Below are 18,841 nucleotides of genomic sequence, written 5' to 3'. Positions count from 1 at the left end.
TTTTTTCTTTAAAGAGACAGATGCAGAATAAATCACTAAGGAAGAAAAACTATAAAGACCTTAGGAATAAACATTTGAATAGTCTGCTACCAAATATAATAATAGAATAATGCAATCTGGGTACATAGTCTACAACAGAAAGTCAATGTTCTTTTACCAAGAAAGATGGCTTTCACAATGAAAAACTGAAAACAGGACAGCAAATGTTCACTGTGTGCCACTTGGAAAAAAATGTGGCTCTGATGTGCCTAATAATGTTGATCAAATATTAATTTTCAGGGTTAACTAGCACCCATACCCTAGTACAAAGAAGTCCTCAACCAAGAATCATACAGATCTGGATACCATAAACACACACACACACACACACACACACACACAATACACACACACACACACACACACACACACACACACACACACACACACACACACACACACACACACACACACACACACACACACAGAGTCCTTCTTCCCTTGCTCTATGGAAATCTATGGGTAGAAAACTGAAATGTTCCTTCAAAACTGAAATGTTCTTGCAAAACTGAACACAGTGAATGTATCTGAGGTCACTCTGGAGTGCCACATATAATTTAGAACACACCCCAATTTGAAGCCCAGATGACTGTACCAAGTGTACAATGTCACTAAAATACGTCAATGTTATCTTTTCTCAAACATAATAACTGATTAACCTGTTTGACCAAATTTGACCAAGTTTGACCTGCTTGACATTTACTATAGGGTAATTACAATTATTAAAAGAAAAAAAGTACAGATCCAATCCGAAATCTTTTATTCAACTCTAAATCAAAGGATTTAAATTACCTGATTATCCTTAAACTTTTTTTTGTCAGTAATGGGGCCTGAACTCTGGGCCTGGGCGCTGTCCCGAGCTCTTCAGCTCAAGGCTAGCGCTCTACCACTTGAGCCATAGAGCCACTTCCAGCTTTTTCTGCTTATGTGGTACTGAGGAATCGAACCCAGGGGCTCATACACGGAAGGCAAGCACTCTACCACTGAGCCACCTTCCCAGCCCCTATCCTTAAACATTTTAACTAAAGCCATAGTCAAGAGTTTAAGTTGTACTCAGTAATTATCTTAAAAAGTATTCTCACCTGCTCAATGACATAAAAGGCAAATTCCAACCGTTGTTTCTGGAGCATTGGAATCAGATGCAAGAAAAAGATTGGCAGATGTTCATGGCGATTGCGGAAAGGAATGAGAACGGCCACCTTTAAAACAAACAGTCACGTCAGTAAGTAGATATAGCAGTAAATCCTAGAAGCAAAGATAACACTGAACCTTGGAAGCACCCAAACAGCCTACACAACAAAATAAGCAAGACCAGTAAAGCTGAAATTTCCAAGTTCATGTAGGTGTTTAAATTCACACACACAGCATATACTTGACAGTGAGCACTCACAGGCTATTTGTGTTCTTGGGAAGCAGGGGAGGTTGAGAGGGGCTCTGGAGGTCAATCAAAAGATGTGGTCTTCACTGGAGAGTTCTAAGAATGACAGGTTGAGATTTGCTGGTGGTGAAGACAACTGTGGTGCAAGTATGAAGAGTGGAATGGAGAAGAACAAAACTGGACTCAGGAAACTAACACAACAGTCCATGTAAAGAGGTAAATGGGAGCTAGAACTAAAGGGTGGGGTTGGGAAGAGAGCTATATGGATTTTTAAGACACACAAGAGGAAACTATAGATTGGAGGTGAGGCGTGAGAAAGAAGGATGTACCAATATTAACTTTTAGGTTTTAAAGTTGATCATAAATACATTTTTGGAAGACACTATTAAGTGAAATATAACAGACATAACAAATGTCTCATGTTCTTACTAATATGTCTAAGCTAAAATAGCTGCTTCTAAAACGAGAGGAGAGCTGAAGGGTAGAAAAGGTAGGGGGAGAAGGAAGTGAGAAAGATGGTGGAAGATCGAGACCAAAATGCAACTAGGTTAAGAGTAAGTCCTAGCATTCTGTAGCACAGTAGGCTAACCCTACTTTTACAACAATCAATTACATATTTTATGATAAACTGAAAGAGTCCAAAGTCTCTAAACACTAAGAAGTGATAACTGTACAAAAAGTCAGAAATGCTAATTGACTTTAATTTGATAACTATTCACTATCTGTACTGAGTTATTACATTGTAATTCATAAATAAGTACAAGTATATGTCAATTAAAAGTAAAAACAGAAATGCTTTGAGTTTTCAAATCGAGAAGAGGTTCCATGTGAATATGAGGTTCTATGTGAGTATCTTGCACAGAGACTCTCTTGAGAGATAAATTAGCAGAAACCAGAAATCAAATGTTTCAGTTTCAGCTGACCAAGAGTTCTACCTTACCCAGGTGTGGTGGTACACAATTGTAATCCTAGCACTCAGAAAGCTGAGAAACTCTAGTTCAAGGCCACACTGGGTTGTACAACAAGACCCAGCCTCGAACACTCCTTTAAGATGAAGGCTCTGGAAAAACTAGGAATCCATGGAACATTCCTCAATATAATAAAGGCTGTGTAAGACAAACCTATAGCCAAAATTATACTTAATGGTGAAAAGCTAGAGCCATTTTCTCTAAACTCAGGAATGAGACAAGGATGTCCACTCTCTCCACTTCTCTTCAATTTAGTAATAGAATGCCTACCTATAGCAATAAGATGCAAAGAAAAAGGGGATCCAAATAGGGAAAGTTGAAGTAAAACTCTCCCTTCTTTGCAGATGACATGATCTTGTATTTAAAGAACCCCAGATTCCACTCCCAAATTACTCAAGCTAATCTGAAACTTTGGCAAAGTAGTAGGGTATAAAATTAACCCTTAAAAATCAATGGCTTTTCTGTATGCCAATAAGGAGAAGAGTGTGGCTGAAATCAGGAAAGCAACTCCTTTTGTAATAACCCCACAAAAAATAAAATGCCTAGGAATTAACTAAAGAACTGAAGGACCTCTATGATGAAAACTTTAAAATCCTGAAAAAGGAAATTAAAGCAGAAGTAAGGAAGTGGAAAAAACGTATCAGTATCCCAACCTCATTCTTCAATGAAATAGAAGCAGCAATCCAAAAATTCATATGAACAATAAGAGACCCCAAATAGCAAAAAAAATCTTAGCAGAAACAACAGTGCTGACAGAATATCAATACCAAACTTTAAACTCTACTACAAAGCCATAGTAATCCAAACAGCTTGGTACTGGCACAAGAAAAGACCTGAAGACCAATGGAATAGAACTGAAGACCCAGAAATGAACCCACAGACCTATAGCCACCTAATCTTCAATAAGGGAACTAAAAAAATAGAATACAAGACAGCCTCTTCAATAAATAGTGTTGGCAAAATTGATTAACCGCCTGTAGAAAACTAAAGGTAGATCCTTATATTTCACCCTGCACCAGAACCAACTCCAAATGGATCAAAAACCTCTAAGTCAAAGCAGACACCCTGAAAACATTACAGGAAGGAATAGGAGAAACTCTAGGGCTCCTTGGCACAGGCCAAAATTTTCTTAATAAAGACCCAGAAACACAACAAATCAAAGAAAGGTTGGACAAATGGGAGTACATGAAATTGCAGAATTTCTGCATGGCAAAGGACATAGCTAGCAAAACCAATAGCAACCCATGAATTGGGAGAAGATCTTCACTAGCCATACAACAGACAAGGGTCTTATATCTAAAATACATTTAGAAGTCAAAAAACTAAATCCCCCCAACAACCAATCCTGAAAGAAACAACTGTCTGATAAATAGGTGGTCTTTAGCCCACTTCTCTGAAGAGGAAATAAGAATGGCCAAAAGACATGAAAAAATGCTCAACTTCTCTAGCCATAAAAGAAATGTAAAACAAAACAACATTGAGATTCCACCTCACCCCAGTTAGAATGGCTATAATCAAGAAATCTAGTAACAAAGATGCTGGAGGGAATGTGGCCAAAAGGGAACCTTTCTGCATTGTTGGTGGGAGTGTAAACTTGTTCAACGATGTGGGAAAGCAGTATGGAAGTTCCTCAAATGACTTCACATACAGTTCCCCTATGACCCAGCAATCCCACTTTTGGGCATTTACCCAAACGATCACAAACAGGGCTATACTAAAGCTACCAGCACAGCTATGTTTATTGCAGCATTCATTATTTACCATAGCTAAGATATGGAACCAACCCAGATTCCCTCAGTAGATGTATGGATCAAGAAAATGTGGTATATACAATGGAATTCTATCCCTCCATCAGAAAGAAAGACATCACACCATTTGTTAGGAAATGGAAAGACGTGGAAAAAATTGTATTAAGTGAAGTAAGCCAGGCCCAAAGAAACATAGGTCCCATGGTTTCCCTAATTTGCAATAACTAGTATTAGTCTAGGACAAGGAGAAAAGGTCAAAAGCTATGTACATATGACCATATAAGATGATGTTAAGTGAAATGAACCCCAAGATAGGGATACAACTTGTTTTTTCTTTCTTGCTAATGTTTTTTAACATATTTAAAATGTAATATATGATTTTTTAGGGGGTGGGGGGTTGGTATGTTCTTTCCCCACAGTATAACCCGTTTTCACTGTATTTCATTCTAGTACCCTGCATCTTGTATATACATTTTTCTAATTTGGGGAGGGGAAGGGAAATAACAAAATGTTGAAATAAGGATATAGGTTTGCCCATTGTAATAATGAGATGTACAAGACACCATGTTGAAAACAAACTTTACAACTTGGGGGAAGGGTGAGTGGGTAGTTGCGGGGGTGGGGAGAGAAGGCTGGATAGGAAATGTACTCATTCCACTATTCATGTAACTGTAACCCCTCTGTCCACTATTTTTACAATAAAAAACATTTAAAAATCTAAAAAAACAAACAAAACGAAACAATGACTTTTTTGACTCAATTATATATGACATTACCATATATACATAATGTTGATGAATAACAACAGTTTTCACTTAATCAAGATGCACAATTAAGCTTTTGGTATCTTTATAAGTTTATTTCAGAGGTAAGATGGTATTTAACTTAAAAGTAATTTAGTCAACAGCATTTTTTAGAATCATTAGTTTAACAAACTGTGGTCATACACAGTCAGAAAACAAAGAAGCTGTGGGCTGGGAAGTTAGCTCAATGGTAGAGCGCTTGCCTTGCATGCCTGAGGCCCTGGGTTCCATTCATCAGCACCACATAAGCAAAAAGAAAAAAGCCAGAAGTGGTGCTGTGGCTCAAGTGGTAGAGCACTTGAGCTGAAGAGCTGAGGGACAGCGCTCAGGCCCAGAATTCATGCCCCACGACCGGACCTTAAAAAAAAAAGAAAGAAAAGAAAACAAAGAAGCTTTTCTTCATGAACCAAAAAAGTTTGCCTTCACAAACCGAAGTTTTATCTTCATAAATCAAAGAAAACATGTATATGGAAGTGATTCTTTGAATATAGGGGAATAAAAGAGCTGAGGACATAATTCAAGTGTTTGCCTGTCATTTATGAAGCCCTGAGTTTGATCCCCAGCACCATACATACAAAAAAATTTATTGGAATTCAAGACTGAAAAATACTATCTATATAATACAAACCAGGAACAGAGGTTCTTGTCTATAATATCTGCTACTCAAGGAACAGAGACCCAAAGACCAACCAGATAAAAAGTAATCTTTGGGAAAAACAAACAAGTATGGCTGGGCACAGGTGGCTCACTGTAATCCTAGCTACTCAGGAGGCTGAGATCTGAGAACCAAGGTTCAAAGCCAGCCTACCGGGCAGGAAAGTCCATGAGATCTTATTTACAATTAACCACCAGAAAACTGGAAGCAGCTCTGTGGCTCAAGTGTTAGAGGTGAAGAGCTGAGGGACATCGCCCAGACCCACACTTCAAGCCCCACCCAGGGCCACAGTTCAAGCCCCACGACCAAAAAAAATTAAAATAAAAATCAAACAACCAGGTATGGCCTCATGCATGTGTGATCAAATTTGTAGGAAGGAAACATCAATCAACAGTATCTTGGTCTGAGACACCTGTAGAAAAATTGCAAAGCCCTACTTAAGAAATAACTCCAATTAAAAAATGACTGGAAGTGTGGCCAAGTGGTAGAGTACTTGTCTAATAAGCATAGATTTTGAGTTCAATTCTGAGTATCATAAAAAATATTGTCACAATATAGAATAATTACCAATCATCACTTACTATTTTGTTTCCTAACTTTCCCATACAAGCTAAGTCTTTTTGACAATTCAGATTTGTCCATGCATAAGCTAAAAGGTTGAAATTTTTTTATTGTGAAAATACTGTACAGAGGGGTTACAATTACATGGGCAAGATAGTGAGTACATTTCTTATCAAGCATTGTAGCCTCCTCCTTTGTTTACCCTTCCCATCCCTTCCCATCCTCCCTCCCCCCCCCGACCCAATCCCCCCTCCCCACAAGTTGTAAAGTTCGTTTTTGACATGACAACTTGTACTTCTCATTGTTGCAACAGGGGTTGAAATGTTTTTAAACCACTATTCTGAGCTAAGCTGACATTATAATTGCTAATTTTCTGATCGATTTTGAAATTAAAACTAATTTTCCACATATCATAAACCAAAAATACTATGTTTTCAAACTTAACAGTACACCCTATCTAATCAAAATACCTCTTTGTCATTGTATATTCTGGATTTTGAAATACAATCTAAACTGGTGGTAGCAGAAAATCACATAAAAACCTTAAACCTGGTATGAATAATTTTACCTAGACCAAATAACTTTTATCAATGAATGAATGCAAGTAACAGAGAATCATAAATTCTGAACCTAATCTGTACTTATAAAAATAAGATATATTAAATATTGTAACAAAAAACTGTTAACATTAAGACCTGGGGTGAGGCTTAATGGTAGAACACATACTTAGCATATATGAGGCCCTGTGTTCAATTCCTAGTAGTACTGAAAGGAGAGAGAGAGACAGAGAGAGATGACAGACAGAGAGAGACAGAGAGAGACAGAGAGAGAAAGCAAAGTAAGAGAAACATTTATCCATTTATATTACCAGAATCATAAACAGAATAAAACTCTAAATTACTATGAGAGAACATAATATGGTTTAGTAAACCAAAGTTGTCTACACCAGAAACCATACCAACTATTCATACTACTTTAGTGCTGATGAGATAGCAAGAAAGAGGGGCAGATAGGTAAGCAGATGCTCGGTTGGTGGAAGACAGACCGACAGATAATTTGGTAAGTGGTAGGAATTGATGTGGTTGCAAGGCCCCTGTGGATCACACTCTTATATGGTCAGTACCACAGATATCATTTGGCTCACAGCCTGACTATCTCAAGGTTATCACAGCAATACTAGACCAACATCCAAGACTCCTTCCTTTTCCTCACAAGATGGTCACAGATGGAGGTAGAACTCCCTGTTGAGAAGGGATTCGTTGATAACTTCAGCAAGGGTGGCATATTCAGGAATTCCTAAATAAATCTGATTCAGAGGCCTCTATGATTACCCTTTTATCTTTCTGCCAGTATAGTGCCTCATGTTTGCTTGACTTGCTTTCTCAACTGCACCAACTGTATTTCAGTCATGCCTCCAGCCTGATTTTTTTGCTGTTTATTTTAGAAATGGGAGTATCTTGGACTTTTCTGCTAGGGCTAGCTTTGAACCACAGTCTTCCTAATCTTAACCATTTGTATATATACAATTATAGGCATGAGAAGAATCTCACAGACATTGCTGCTCAGGCTGGCTTTGAATTGAGATCCTCAGATCTCAGCCTCCTGAGTAACTAGGATTACAGGGGCATGAACCACCAGCACCCATTCTTAGGTTTGTCTTAATTTAGGAAATGGCTATGAGAAAAGGAGAGGAAGGAATTAGATGGTGAGTCCATATCCCTACCACCTACTATATCAGAGCATAAGCAATATGATAACTTCTAGTGAAATCGAAGTGTGCTTGCCCTTCCTGGTTTTCCATTTGAACACAAGTTGGCAACCTATGAGATAATGTAAGTAGACAATAAGAATAGTTAAGGCAAATGACAAATTAAGGAAAGATGCTACCAGATATCTGCAGTTCAAGCCCTAGGACCAGCAGAAAACAAAACAAAACTGAACAGCAGATGTCTGATATAAGTCCAGTTCTTCTTACCCCCTCATTATTTTCTATCCCAGTATTATATTAGCACACACACACACAAAGAGGAGGAAAGTGGAGGAATCACTTAATTAAATATAGCAAGTACAGTTCATCACTGAAGAATCTCTCTCAAATTCCTCTCATACCTTCAGTAATTTCATAGCTTAGAACTAAAGACTATGCTGAGAAGATGAAAGTGAAAGTGGATCTAAAATTAGCTTGTTTCATAGCACCTAAGTGAAACAAGCTAATTTTAGATCCCTAAATTAGTTTGTTTCTTGGAGACCTTTTCAGTACTCCTTACGTACTACATCACATAGAGTTTACAGTCCACTCACAACTGCAAGTAGGAGCTATTCATGTGATGCATCTGTCTCCTAAAAAATGAGTCGAAAACATATCATAAAATTTAGAATCTATCTGGCAGACCAAAGGACAAAAACACTTCAAGTTTCTCCAATACCAAATTACCACGCTAGAAGGTTAGACAGTGCCCTCGTGAGGGGCCTACTTTATTTCCTACTTACATCTCAACATCGATTTTCAGGCCACCCCAACATTTATGATTACATGTCTTTTATTCCATTGCTATTCAACCTACACATTCAACATTCAAGTAATAAAAATTATTTATCTGCCTAGGATATGTTTTGAAAGTGGAATGTGCATAAACTGGGACATATTTCACAGAAATACAAATATAAGAGAAAAATTCTTCAAGAAGTATGAAAAGCTTAATTTACCAAATGAATCTGATCTGGGAAACAGCATAAAGCAATTATAAAACAGAATAATTTGCTAAAATATGTACTGAAAGTCATTCAGGCAGCTTTGTAACTTGTTTGAGGCCATGAGAAAGCTGAGCATTTGTTTAATCACTTGCAACAAAGCCAAAAAGGCATTTATTAGCCTCAAAAAGTCAACTCAACAAAACTCTGTTTAGTGCTTACCCTACACAAAGCAATATTCTGTGCACTGGAGATGCAGACAGGAATTACACACATCCCTGAACACCAAGCATTCAAGGTCAATGAAGTCAGAGGACTTTTGTCAGGTTTAACAATATATAGTTCTCCCTGCCAGGGATTTTGTTGATGCTAACATACAAATACGTTCAAAGAATATGAATATTTTATAACAAACTGAAAACTATTTCCAGACTACAGTTATATCACAATGCTTTAGGACATAACATTTTGATTTAATCTTTTATACTTTCATCTGCATTATGCAAGTTCTACTTTCTATTTAATTAGAACAGCATTACATAAAATTATACTATTAATTTCACAGTATTGAGAGCAACTCTATTCAAATCATGGTTTTAATAATTTTCTTAACTTCACAAGAGGCTGACCCTCTTAAATATTTTTCAAATAAAACATTAAACAGAACGCTGGAGAGAATGAAGAAAAGGGTGACACTGATCAAGATGTACTGTACTCAGAAACTGACATGCTGAATTGAAAGTCCTTTGCACAACTACTTAAAGATAACAAAAAAATTATTTTTAATACCAAAGGCTTGTGCTCTCTATTTGGAAACACATGTGAGGAGCCCCCCGCCCCCTTTCGAGCCCTTCAGTGACCACTGGGCACTTTAGAATACTAAATATGAGAAACAGAGCTTGAAAACCCCAATGCTGGACCCAGCTGAAAATCCAGATATTAGTATCTTTCCAGCTCTCACAGTTCCAGAAACTGGTGGGGCTTTGCCTGCAGGAGTCAACAGTCATTAGAGATGTCTGCAGGGGGGAGAGGACTCACAGCCTCTCTTCCAAGCACAGCAGAACAAAAAGAATGGAAATCTGTTTCCCAAGTCAAACTCATGTCATATTAATTTTTTGCCAGAACTTAAAAAGTACTGATAACATTATCAATCACACTGGAACTGTAAATATTTAATACTTAAACAATGTTTCATTCTTTATCCCAATTGCAAAGCAATAGTCACATTTCTTATGATAAAAATAATTCACCTTCCATCTTGGTTTACAGTCTTTAGGCCTCCAGTGACCTCCTGGCTCAATATCTAAATCCTTGGAGAAGAGCTGATGAACTTCATCAAAACTGACTTCACTTACATTGACATTGAGGAATCCCCCTGTAAGTGGAAAACATGAAGAATTGTTGTAATATTTTTCAAAGATGCATGAAGGACAAAGACAAGTAGCTGGGTATAACCTAGTTGCCAGACATAGTTTATTCCCATTATCAACACGTCCCTATTTTCAGATGATAATTTACATGATCACCCTACTCTGTTTGGTTAAATCAGGCAAAGAAAATATCTATCTTTTTGCTTTTGATCAATACACTGGACAGTTAATACTTCGGGAGGAAATGGTTGCATGTCCTAACAGTGTGTTGTTCAAATTTAATGATTCAAGTATTTTTAAACTTAGAACTGGAGACGCAACTCAAGTGGTAGAATGCCAGCTATGAGCAAAAATGCCACGCCAAATGAGAACATGAGGTCCTGAGTTTAAGATATAGAATTGGTACGCTCCGTCTCTGTCTCTTTCTCGTTCTCTGTCTCTGTCTGTCTCTCTCTCTCACACAAACACACACACACACACACACACACACACACACACCTAACACAACATTTCCAACACAGGAGACAAACAGTACAGTATATGAGAGTTAAATAAGCAGAGTAATAGGAAAGGAATCCCAGATTCTACTGAGGGTATCTAGATAGCATTTGCATTACATTTGTTATGATACCTAATCTAAAGATGATTTAAAGTATACTTGAGGATGTACACATGTAATATGCAAACACTATGTTATATTATATAAAGGACTTGATCGTGAATTGTGGTAGCCTAGATGGAGAGATCCTGAAGCCAACCCCCACATATACTGACAGCGGTTTGTGTCTGGGAGAAAGACGGAGAGCAGATATCTCACTGGGCACACTCAATAGGTTACTATTACTACAATCTACTGATTTTGTTTTACTTTCTTTTTTTTTTTTGGTTGGAGGATAGTGATAGGGATTGAGCATGTTAAACATGTACTCATCTTCTAAGCTGAGGCCTCAAGTTACTGACTTTTATAAGATCTGGATATATAGAACAGGTTGGCTTCAAACTCACAATCCACATGCCTCAGTACATATACCACCACACTCAGCTCTCTGATATTTCTTGAGAGAAAATTTACAAACCATTTAAAACATTACTGTGAGCACCTAGCATATATACCTTTGGTATACAAACTGAATAAGCAGGAATTCCAAAGATATCCTAAATATTCACTCTCCAAACTAACAACCACTGCTAAACAAATTTTTACCATGTACCTTTGAAATGGAGGGGGGAGTGGATCTTGGACAGAAAAAGAATCACTTCCCCTAATCTAGCTAAAATCTGATTTAAAAAGTCAGGAGGTTCTGCATCTTCAGCCAAACATCAAAATAGTGACATGATCAATAACATTCCTTCAAAGCAAAGTTATCCTCCGTGTGTCCAATAAAGGCTAGTAAGGCAACACTACAGGTCATCTTTTAACCATTAACAAACATCATCTGACACTCACATATGGCTTTGGAATGTCCTCTACTCAAATTCTTTCCTTGAATCCTCATCTCATAAACTAACAACCAAGGTTTGGTTTTCCAACCAAGCCTTCTGAACCTCTTGTGACTACAATTTCACATAGAAAACACTAGGTTCAGCTGGGCACCAGTGGCTCACGCCTATAATCCTAGCTACTTAGGAGACTGAGATCTGAGGATCATGGTTCAAAGCCAACCTCAGCAGGAAAGTCTGTGAGATTCTTATCTCCAATTAACCACCAGAAAACTGGAAATGGCACTGTGGCTCAAGTGGTAGACCACTAGCCTTGGACTGAAGAGCTGAGGGACAGCACCCATGTCCAGAGTTCAAGCAGAAAGAAAGAGAGAAAGAGAGAGAGAGAGAGAGAGAGAGAGAGAGAGAGAGAGAGAGAGAGAGAGAGAGAGAGAGAGAGAGAGAACAAGGGAGGGAAGGAGGGAAGGAGGAAAAGGAGGGAGGGAGGGAGGGAGGGAGAGAGGAAGGAAGGAAGGAAGGAAGGAAGGAAGGAAGGAAGGAAGGAAGGAAGGAAGGAAGGAAGGAAGGAAGGAAGGAAGGAAGGAAGGAAGGGGAGATAAAAGAAAACAGACAGGCCCTTTTATTAGGTTATTCTGTATTCTGCAAGGTTTTCACTCACTTCTCACCTTTCCTCACTGGGATTAGGTAAGACCATCAGTGCTTCATTCAGCATGGAGACATACTACAGAGAAGTATGCAAATACAAATACATGTGTCCCAAGAACAGACTAGGGAAAAGAAAAAGCGTGTAATTGTCTAAGGGCTGCCTGCTCTGCTGATAAATTTATGGTCTTTATAACCAAATATCCACTTGAGATGTAGATATGCAGACTTCCTAATCTTAGAAAGGTCAAATTTTCCCCAAAGAACTAGGAGAACTATGAACTTACAGTGAAAGGGTAGGTCAAATATAATAGTGATCCATCAACATAAGTACAGACTATCATGACTGAGCTGACAAAAACAGAATCTAACACTATAATCAAATAAACTTCACACAAATAAATCTGATGCATTTAATAGTATTCATGATTGCTAAAATGATAGTGATTAGGCTAAATAATAAGCAGTTCATGGAAGTAACTGAAGTTGGTATTCTTCATGCACTGTTAAACCAATTTTATTTTTGTCTCTTTTCCAGCCGTATTTCTCAGCAGCTGTAATCATCATTATTGTCAGCGGTTTTCTCCAGCATCATTGTGGTTTAATTTCCATCTCCAATGCACATGTGCTGCCAAATTAAAAGAGGCCTGCTCCTGGAGATGGCTTCCTACCCGTCTCTGACTGATCATCTTCATCCCTAATACCTCAGGTACCCAAATTCACCTTCCTTCTGGCTGCCTCTCCCATCCACCCTCTCAGATTCTATTAGAAGCTTCTGGGTCTTTGTTCTAAAAGCTTACTACCTTGCTGGCTGAAGGCCAAAGATAACCAGTGACATGAAGTTGTCATGTCAGTGATGTGCTGTCCTGGACAGCAACATCCTTACCTTGGGGGAGAGAAAATGGGCCTTCTAGCACGGGCACTGCCACCACAAAGAACAGTGAAAGTAAGACAAAGGGAAAGGTGAACACTGACTGCTGGGGATAAAGATGGTGTCAAATAGAAGATCGTGTGCACAGAAGGGACAAGGGCAAGTTATAGAAACACAGCCAGGAAGAAGCTCACAGTGGGAGTTAGTGCAGATGTGCTTACAATAGTCCAGGGTGGAAAAAACTTCTTCCAATAAACAAGGGGGAACAGGAAAGGAATAGGGTCCCCAACCAAGGCTTCTTCCACCTCTTCAGGTTTCACTCAAATATACCAGTGCAAGGAGGGGGAGAGGGAGGGGGAGGGGGAGGAGGGGGAGGAGGGAAGGAGGAGGAGGAAGGAGGGAGGGAGGGGGGAGGGGAAGGAGAAGGGGAAGGGGGAAGAGAAGGGGGAGCGGAAGAGGAAGGGGAGAGGAAGAGGAGGAAGAAGAAGAAAGAAAAAGAAGAAGAAGAACCTTTGTAATCTCCCAGTAGGAACTGAACCAGGAAGACACACATCCTTTCCATGTGGAAACTAAGCCAGTGGCTAGCTCAGCCCAGCCTTGACTGGCCCAGATTTCAAGGAAAATAAAGAGAGAATCCGCTGAGGTCCAGAGGACTCCCATCTTCATTTTCTCTGTATTAAAAGTGAAATCTTCAGTATTTTCACAATTTAAAAAAAGCATAAAAAATAAATAAAAGTGAAATCTTCACCTGGGAACGAATGCTTTCATCACTAGAGATTTCAAGGTCAAAAAGGAGGCCATTCTTAGGGAGAAGCACAGAGTCCCCAATACTTATGTGCATGTGATCATATAAAGTACTATTTATTGGAATGACCTCTAGGAAATGGAAACAAGAGGGTTTTTTTTTTCTTTGTTGCTATGTTTTATTTTGTTTACCTTTTGTCTTGTTTGTTCATTTATCTGTCTTTGGAAGAAGATGAGGAGACACAGAAATGGTGGGACAAAGGGTGAACAAATCCATCAGTGATACTCACTAAACACTACATTGAAAACAAACTATATAACTTGTGGATGGGGACAGGAGGAAAAAGCTGGAAGAGAACAAGAGAAGGGCTAACACTGATCAAAAAGAAATGTACTTTTAATTTGACTTACATAACTATAACCCCTCTGTACATCATCTTCACAATAACAATAGAAATGCATTAAAAAGAAAAAAAAAAAGCTGGGCACCAGTGGCTCACACCTATAATCTTAGCTACTCAGGAGGCTGAGATCTGAGGATTGTAGTTTGAAGCTAGCCTGAGCAAGAAAGTCCAAGAGACTCTTATGTCTAATTAACCACCAGAAAATCAGAAGTGGAGCTGTGGCTCAAAGTGGTAAAGTACAAGCCTTGAGCAAAAATGCTCAGGGACAGTGTCTAGGCCTTTAAGTTCACGCCCCCACAATTGACAAAAAATAAAATAAGCAGCCAAGTGCTGGTGGCTCCTATCTGTAATTTTAGCCTCTCAGGAGACTGAGATCTAAGGATCAAAGTTGGAAGCTAGCCTATGCAGGAAAGTTTCTGAGACTCTCATCTGCAGTTAACAACCAAAAAGCTCAACTTGGGGGTGTGGATCAAGTGACAAGAGTGCTAGCCTTCAGCAAAAAAAAAGCTCAGTATCACTGCCCAGGCCCTCAGAGCTAAAGCCCAGCACAAAAGTACATAAAATAAATAGATAAACAAACATACTGACTGAAATAAATTCACTAGATGGTGTGATCAATCAGGGAACAAATGTGAACAATGTCATTTATTATAATAAGTGTCATTAAATGGAATTGGCTAGGTTCAAAGTGGAAGAGTACAAGAACTGAAAGCCTGGGAGAAGGTCTGCCAAGCACCCACAGAGAAAGATGAAGGGCAGGGAATTCCAGACAAAGTAAAGCTACCTATCCTTCAGGACAGCCAAGCTTCCTGTGCCGACTATTTCTTTAAGAAGAGTTCACTGCACCACTGGTTAAGAACATTTACTACACTTTCCTAATGCTGCCTTTATAAGAAATACAACAGTGTTTCTCCTCTGGGGAAAATGGACATGAACTGTTAGGTATGCTTGGTGCCAAACAACAAGCCTATTGTCATGTGATGTATTACATGATATAATTCAAGATTTTTTTCTATTAAAATATAATTCTTTAACCAACACAACGTGGACTATATATTTACAAATCTTCTTATATGTCTAATAAAACATAAAGCAGAGAATTCTTTTCTCCATAAACCAACACTTTTAAATGATTTCTTCAATCTGGAGCCTTTACCTGGTTTTCTGGCATAAAAAGCATAATTGGAATTCTCTAACCATTATCACTGTTTTGCCCTCAGGGCTTTAAATGTGCACAGCCCCAAAGCTGTTAAACACACTGTGTGAAAGACCTGAATTTCTCCCTGAAATGTCCTTTGGGTGAATTCTTCTCCAGGGTCAGAAAGAATTCTGGTAAATAGCACATGTCCTCTCCCATTCTTTGTACTGCCTTCTAGCACAGCTCTGAGGCTGAATGGCTCTGAGTCATTCTTTCATTGGTCACCTATGGCCCCCTCTGAAAGCAGCACTAGACACTGTCTATTTAAAATGCCTTCTCAACATCCATAATTTGTAACTTCTGTTTAACAAATGACTTCTTACTCAACTATTCTTTAGGTGAGCTTTCTAAATTTTTTTAAAAATGTGGTTTTAGTCGCTCGCGCGCACACACACACACACACACACACACACACACACACACACACACACACACACACACACACACACACACACACACACACACACACACACACACACACACACGAATATCCCCTGTATAATAACCGGACACAGGATGAATAGATAGATGAACAAGTAGGTACGCACAACAAAGCTGTCTGTCCATTCCTGTGCCACTCTGCCTTTACCACCTCATTTCCACTCCCTTTATAAAAGACATTCCCATGTCTTTTATATAAAAGGTGTGTCATGTATACAGATTACCCAAAATAATAGCCAGGCAATTGCTCAAACCCTTGGCTGACCATAGTGCACAATTTATACCCATTATCCTGCCTTGCTTACAGTTCTGTCTTGATTTACTCTTAGTCACTAACTGTAACCTCCAGTTAACAGTCACTGTTCTCTGTTCCCAATTTTGTCTGATAACACACCTGATGAACCCTTAGCCCACTTTTAGGGGCCTTACCCTTCATTAGACTTCTTCAAATTATCATCCTACTCCCCAGAGATTGATAAACTGAAAATCTCCTTCAGAGTCATAATCAACAGCTACTCCTTCTGTATTTCCTTAGTGCTGACATACACGTTCATTCATGTTTTGGCAGGCTAACTCAGGATCACACTCTACAATGTGTGCCTTAAAATGCACTGATTCATTCTTGTTCCCAAAAAAAGCCATTATAAAATTAACAATATGTCTGCTTACTAAAATAGTTTATAGTTTATCATCTGCTCCTCCTGCCTTGTCATACGTGTTTTCTGGAGCCATTAAATTGCCAGTAAATTTTCATAGATGTCTTCATAGATTGTATAGAATACCATCACTTCCAGCACAACTCACTTTAACCAGTATTATTCCTTTCAAATTGTGCTGAATGAAGGGCACATAAAAGAAAGTTATCTATAGACTCACACCTGCACTCTACAAGTCGCCAGCTACTTCCATCTTCTATAAATCCACTTCCTATACACTTTATGCCTCTAGCCACACCACCTTCCAATTCACAGCAGCCTTCCCAGTCCCATATAGCATCACTGGGCATCAACTCTGTTTCCACATCCCGACAGTCACCCTGGAAACAACTGCCCTTCAATGCCACAGAACTCTTGCATAAAGCCTCGTTCCTTTCCCAGGTAATTCTGTGCCCAGCCTGATGGAGAGAAGTCTTCACTGCCACCTCCTTACTTCCTTCTATCTGGCCTTTTAAAAATAAAATGGTTTGCTAATCTGGGGACTCTGCAGATGCCCATGAATCATGTCTGTGCCCACTAACTTTATCTCGGAACATTTCGGCTGCTTGGCTGAGCAGTTACAGGACCAGATACACTCAAAGGGACTGAGAAAAAGCAGTAATAACCTGAGAACAGGGGAACTTTGAAAAACTACTTTTCAGGAAAAGTAGTGGCACAGCTTGTGGCTCCAAGCAGTGACACTCCATCTGCAGATGTGAGCACCACGGGTGGGATGTGGTCTTATTTGTGCTGTTCAATGTCTGAGTCCAACTCTCTGGACACCTAGTATCTCCGTGGGTTCCCTAGTCCTTTCCTATAGATTCATTACCTTCTTAAACCATATAAAGTATATTCCATGGTCTGCCGCCAAGAACCCACACATGTGATAGATAGCCTGCATTCCTGCTGACTAAGGTATAGTGGTTCCTGTGCACATCGTGATACTACATGTTCACCAACACCATTATTTCTTGTCCTTTTTGGACATGCAACACCTGGATGGTCAATCCCAACCTTGGAGCAATGGCTTTCAATGCCTGAATTCTCCACCTAATAAACACCACTGAAGAAAAATCACATAACCACACAAGACTAATCCCACCATTAGGATGACCACGTCTGGTTATGGCCTCCAAAACTGTCATTGATGTATGGCTCCCAGGAGGACTTTCTTGATTATCTAGTCAGTCACCTTTTGCTTCACTTTTAATTCCCTACAAAAAATTGTAAAATATTCACCCTTGCCCTCAAGCTATTCAGTCCTTCTCGGCTGCCTTCCCTACCCCGATTCCTACCCCTGAACAAAAGGTGTCTTACTTTATCAGAATGTTAAAATAAGGATTTAGCTTTCTCTATGTCAAATCCAAAGAGACTGCCTTTCGACTGCCTCAAGGAAAAGTTACCCTTACCACCATCCAAACTGCGGCACTGCTTCCTTCCACTGTCTCTATGCTGAGTTCCATCTGGTCCCTCTTCTTCCTATACTTTCTGTCATGCCTAACACAATCTCTCAGCCATCTCTTCCTAAGAGTCCTTCAGTGAACCCCCCTCCTCCCCATTCTCCTCTTTCCCACCAAATTTCTTTTTAAAAAGATACATATGACTTAGTTTTCCACAGAGTACGTTTTGCCTAACCCACCACACTACTGAGATAGCTTGCATGAATTTCCTGTGTCGAATTCAATGGCCTTTTCAGTTCCTCATTCAACGTGCTTTCCTTGGAACACTCTTCCCCTAGTGGCTCCCAGGACACTGCCAGTTGGCTTCTGCATATCTTTTAGTTCCCTCTTCTACAGACCACTCCTCAGCCACACAAGTGCTGATCCTCTCAGGCCCCGTTCTTAGCCTTCTTCCTGTCCCACTTCCTCTTATCTCCAGTTCACATCCCTTAGCAACATCCATACCCCACATTAATTCTCTTGCACTTCAAACAAAACTACCAAATGAACTTAATACTGTTCTTGCTCTCCAAGCATGATGTCATCCTGCCCTGCTTATTTCCAGAAAGCTGATAATTAGCCCTTCATTGGGGCTTAGTGCACCCAGAAGCTTCTTTTGGGGGCCTCTCTTTCCAATGCCACTGACTTGGCACATGTCTTGTCCTATCCTTTTGGCCCACTGCAATATGTTCCTCACTGGTGATGCTGATTCTAGCATCTTCTCTTTCACTTTCATTTTTTCAACTTCTTTTTT

The 18,841-nt window shown here is 39.3% G+C and overlaps 1 protein-coding gene across 2 annotated transcripts in view; it reads right to left on the bottom strand.

The window, feature by feature from the left end:
- B4galt6 (beta-1,4-galactosyltransferase 6) overlaps nucleotides 1–18,841 on the bottom strand; it is a 59,868-nt gene that overhangs the window by 10,313 nt on the left and 30,714 nt on the right. For both annotated transcript variants that reach the window (XM_070029389.1, XM_070029390.1), the window contains exons 4-5: nucleotides 10,094–10,218; nucleotides 1,122–1,238 (exon numbers count right to left, since the gene is read on the bottom strand). In XM_070029389.1, coding sequence (XP_069885490.1) covers nucleotides 1,122–1,238; nucleotides 10,094–10,218 — 242 coding nt within the window. The remainder of the gene's footprint in view (nucleotides 1–1,121; nucleotides 1,239–10,093; nucleotides 10,219–18,841) is intronic.

The sequence above is a fragment of the Dipodomys merriami genome, unplaced genomic scaffold (assembly GCF_024711535.1).
Source record: "Dipodomys merriami isolate MVZ:Mamm:240054 unplaced genomic scaffold, mDipMer1.0.p SCAF_2, whole genome shotgun sequence".
Lineage (NCBI taxonomy): Eukaryota > Metazoa > Chordata > Mammalia > Rodentia > Heteromyidae > Dipodomys > Dipodomys merriami.
Note: the sequence above shows the minus strand (reverse complement) of the source record. Positions and strands in the feature narration are given on the sequence as shown.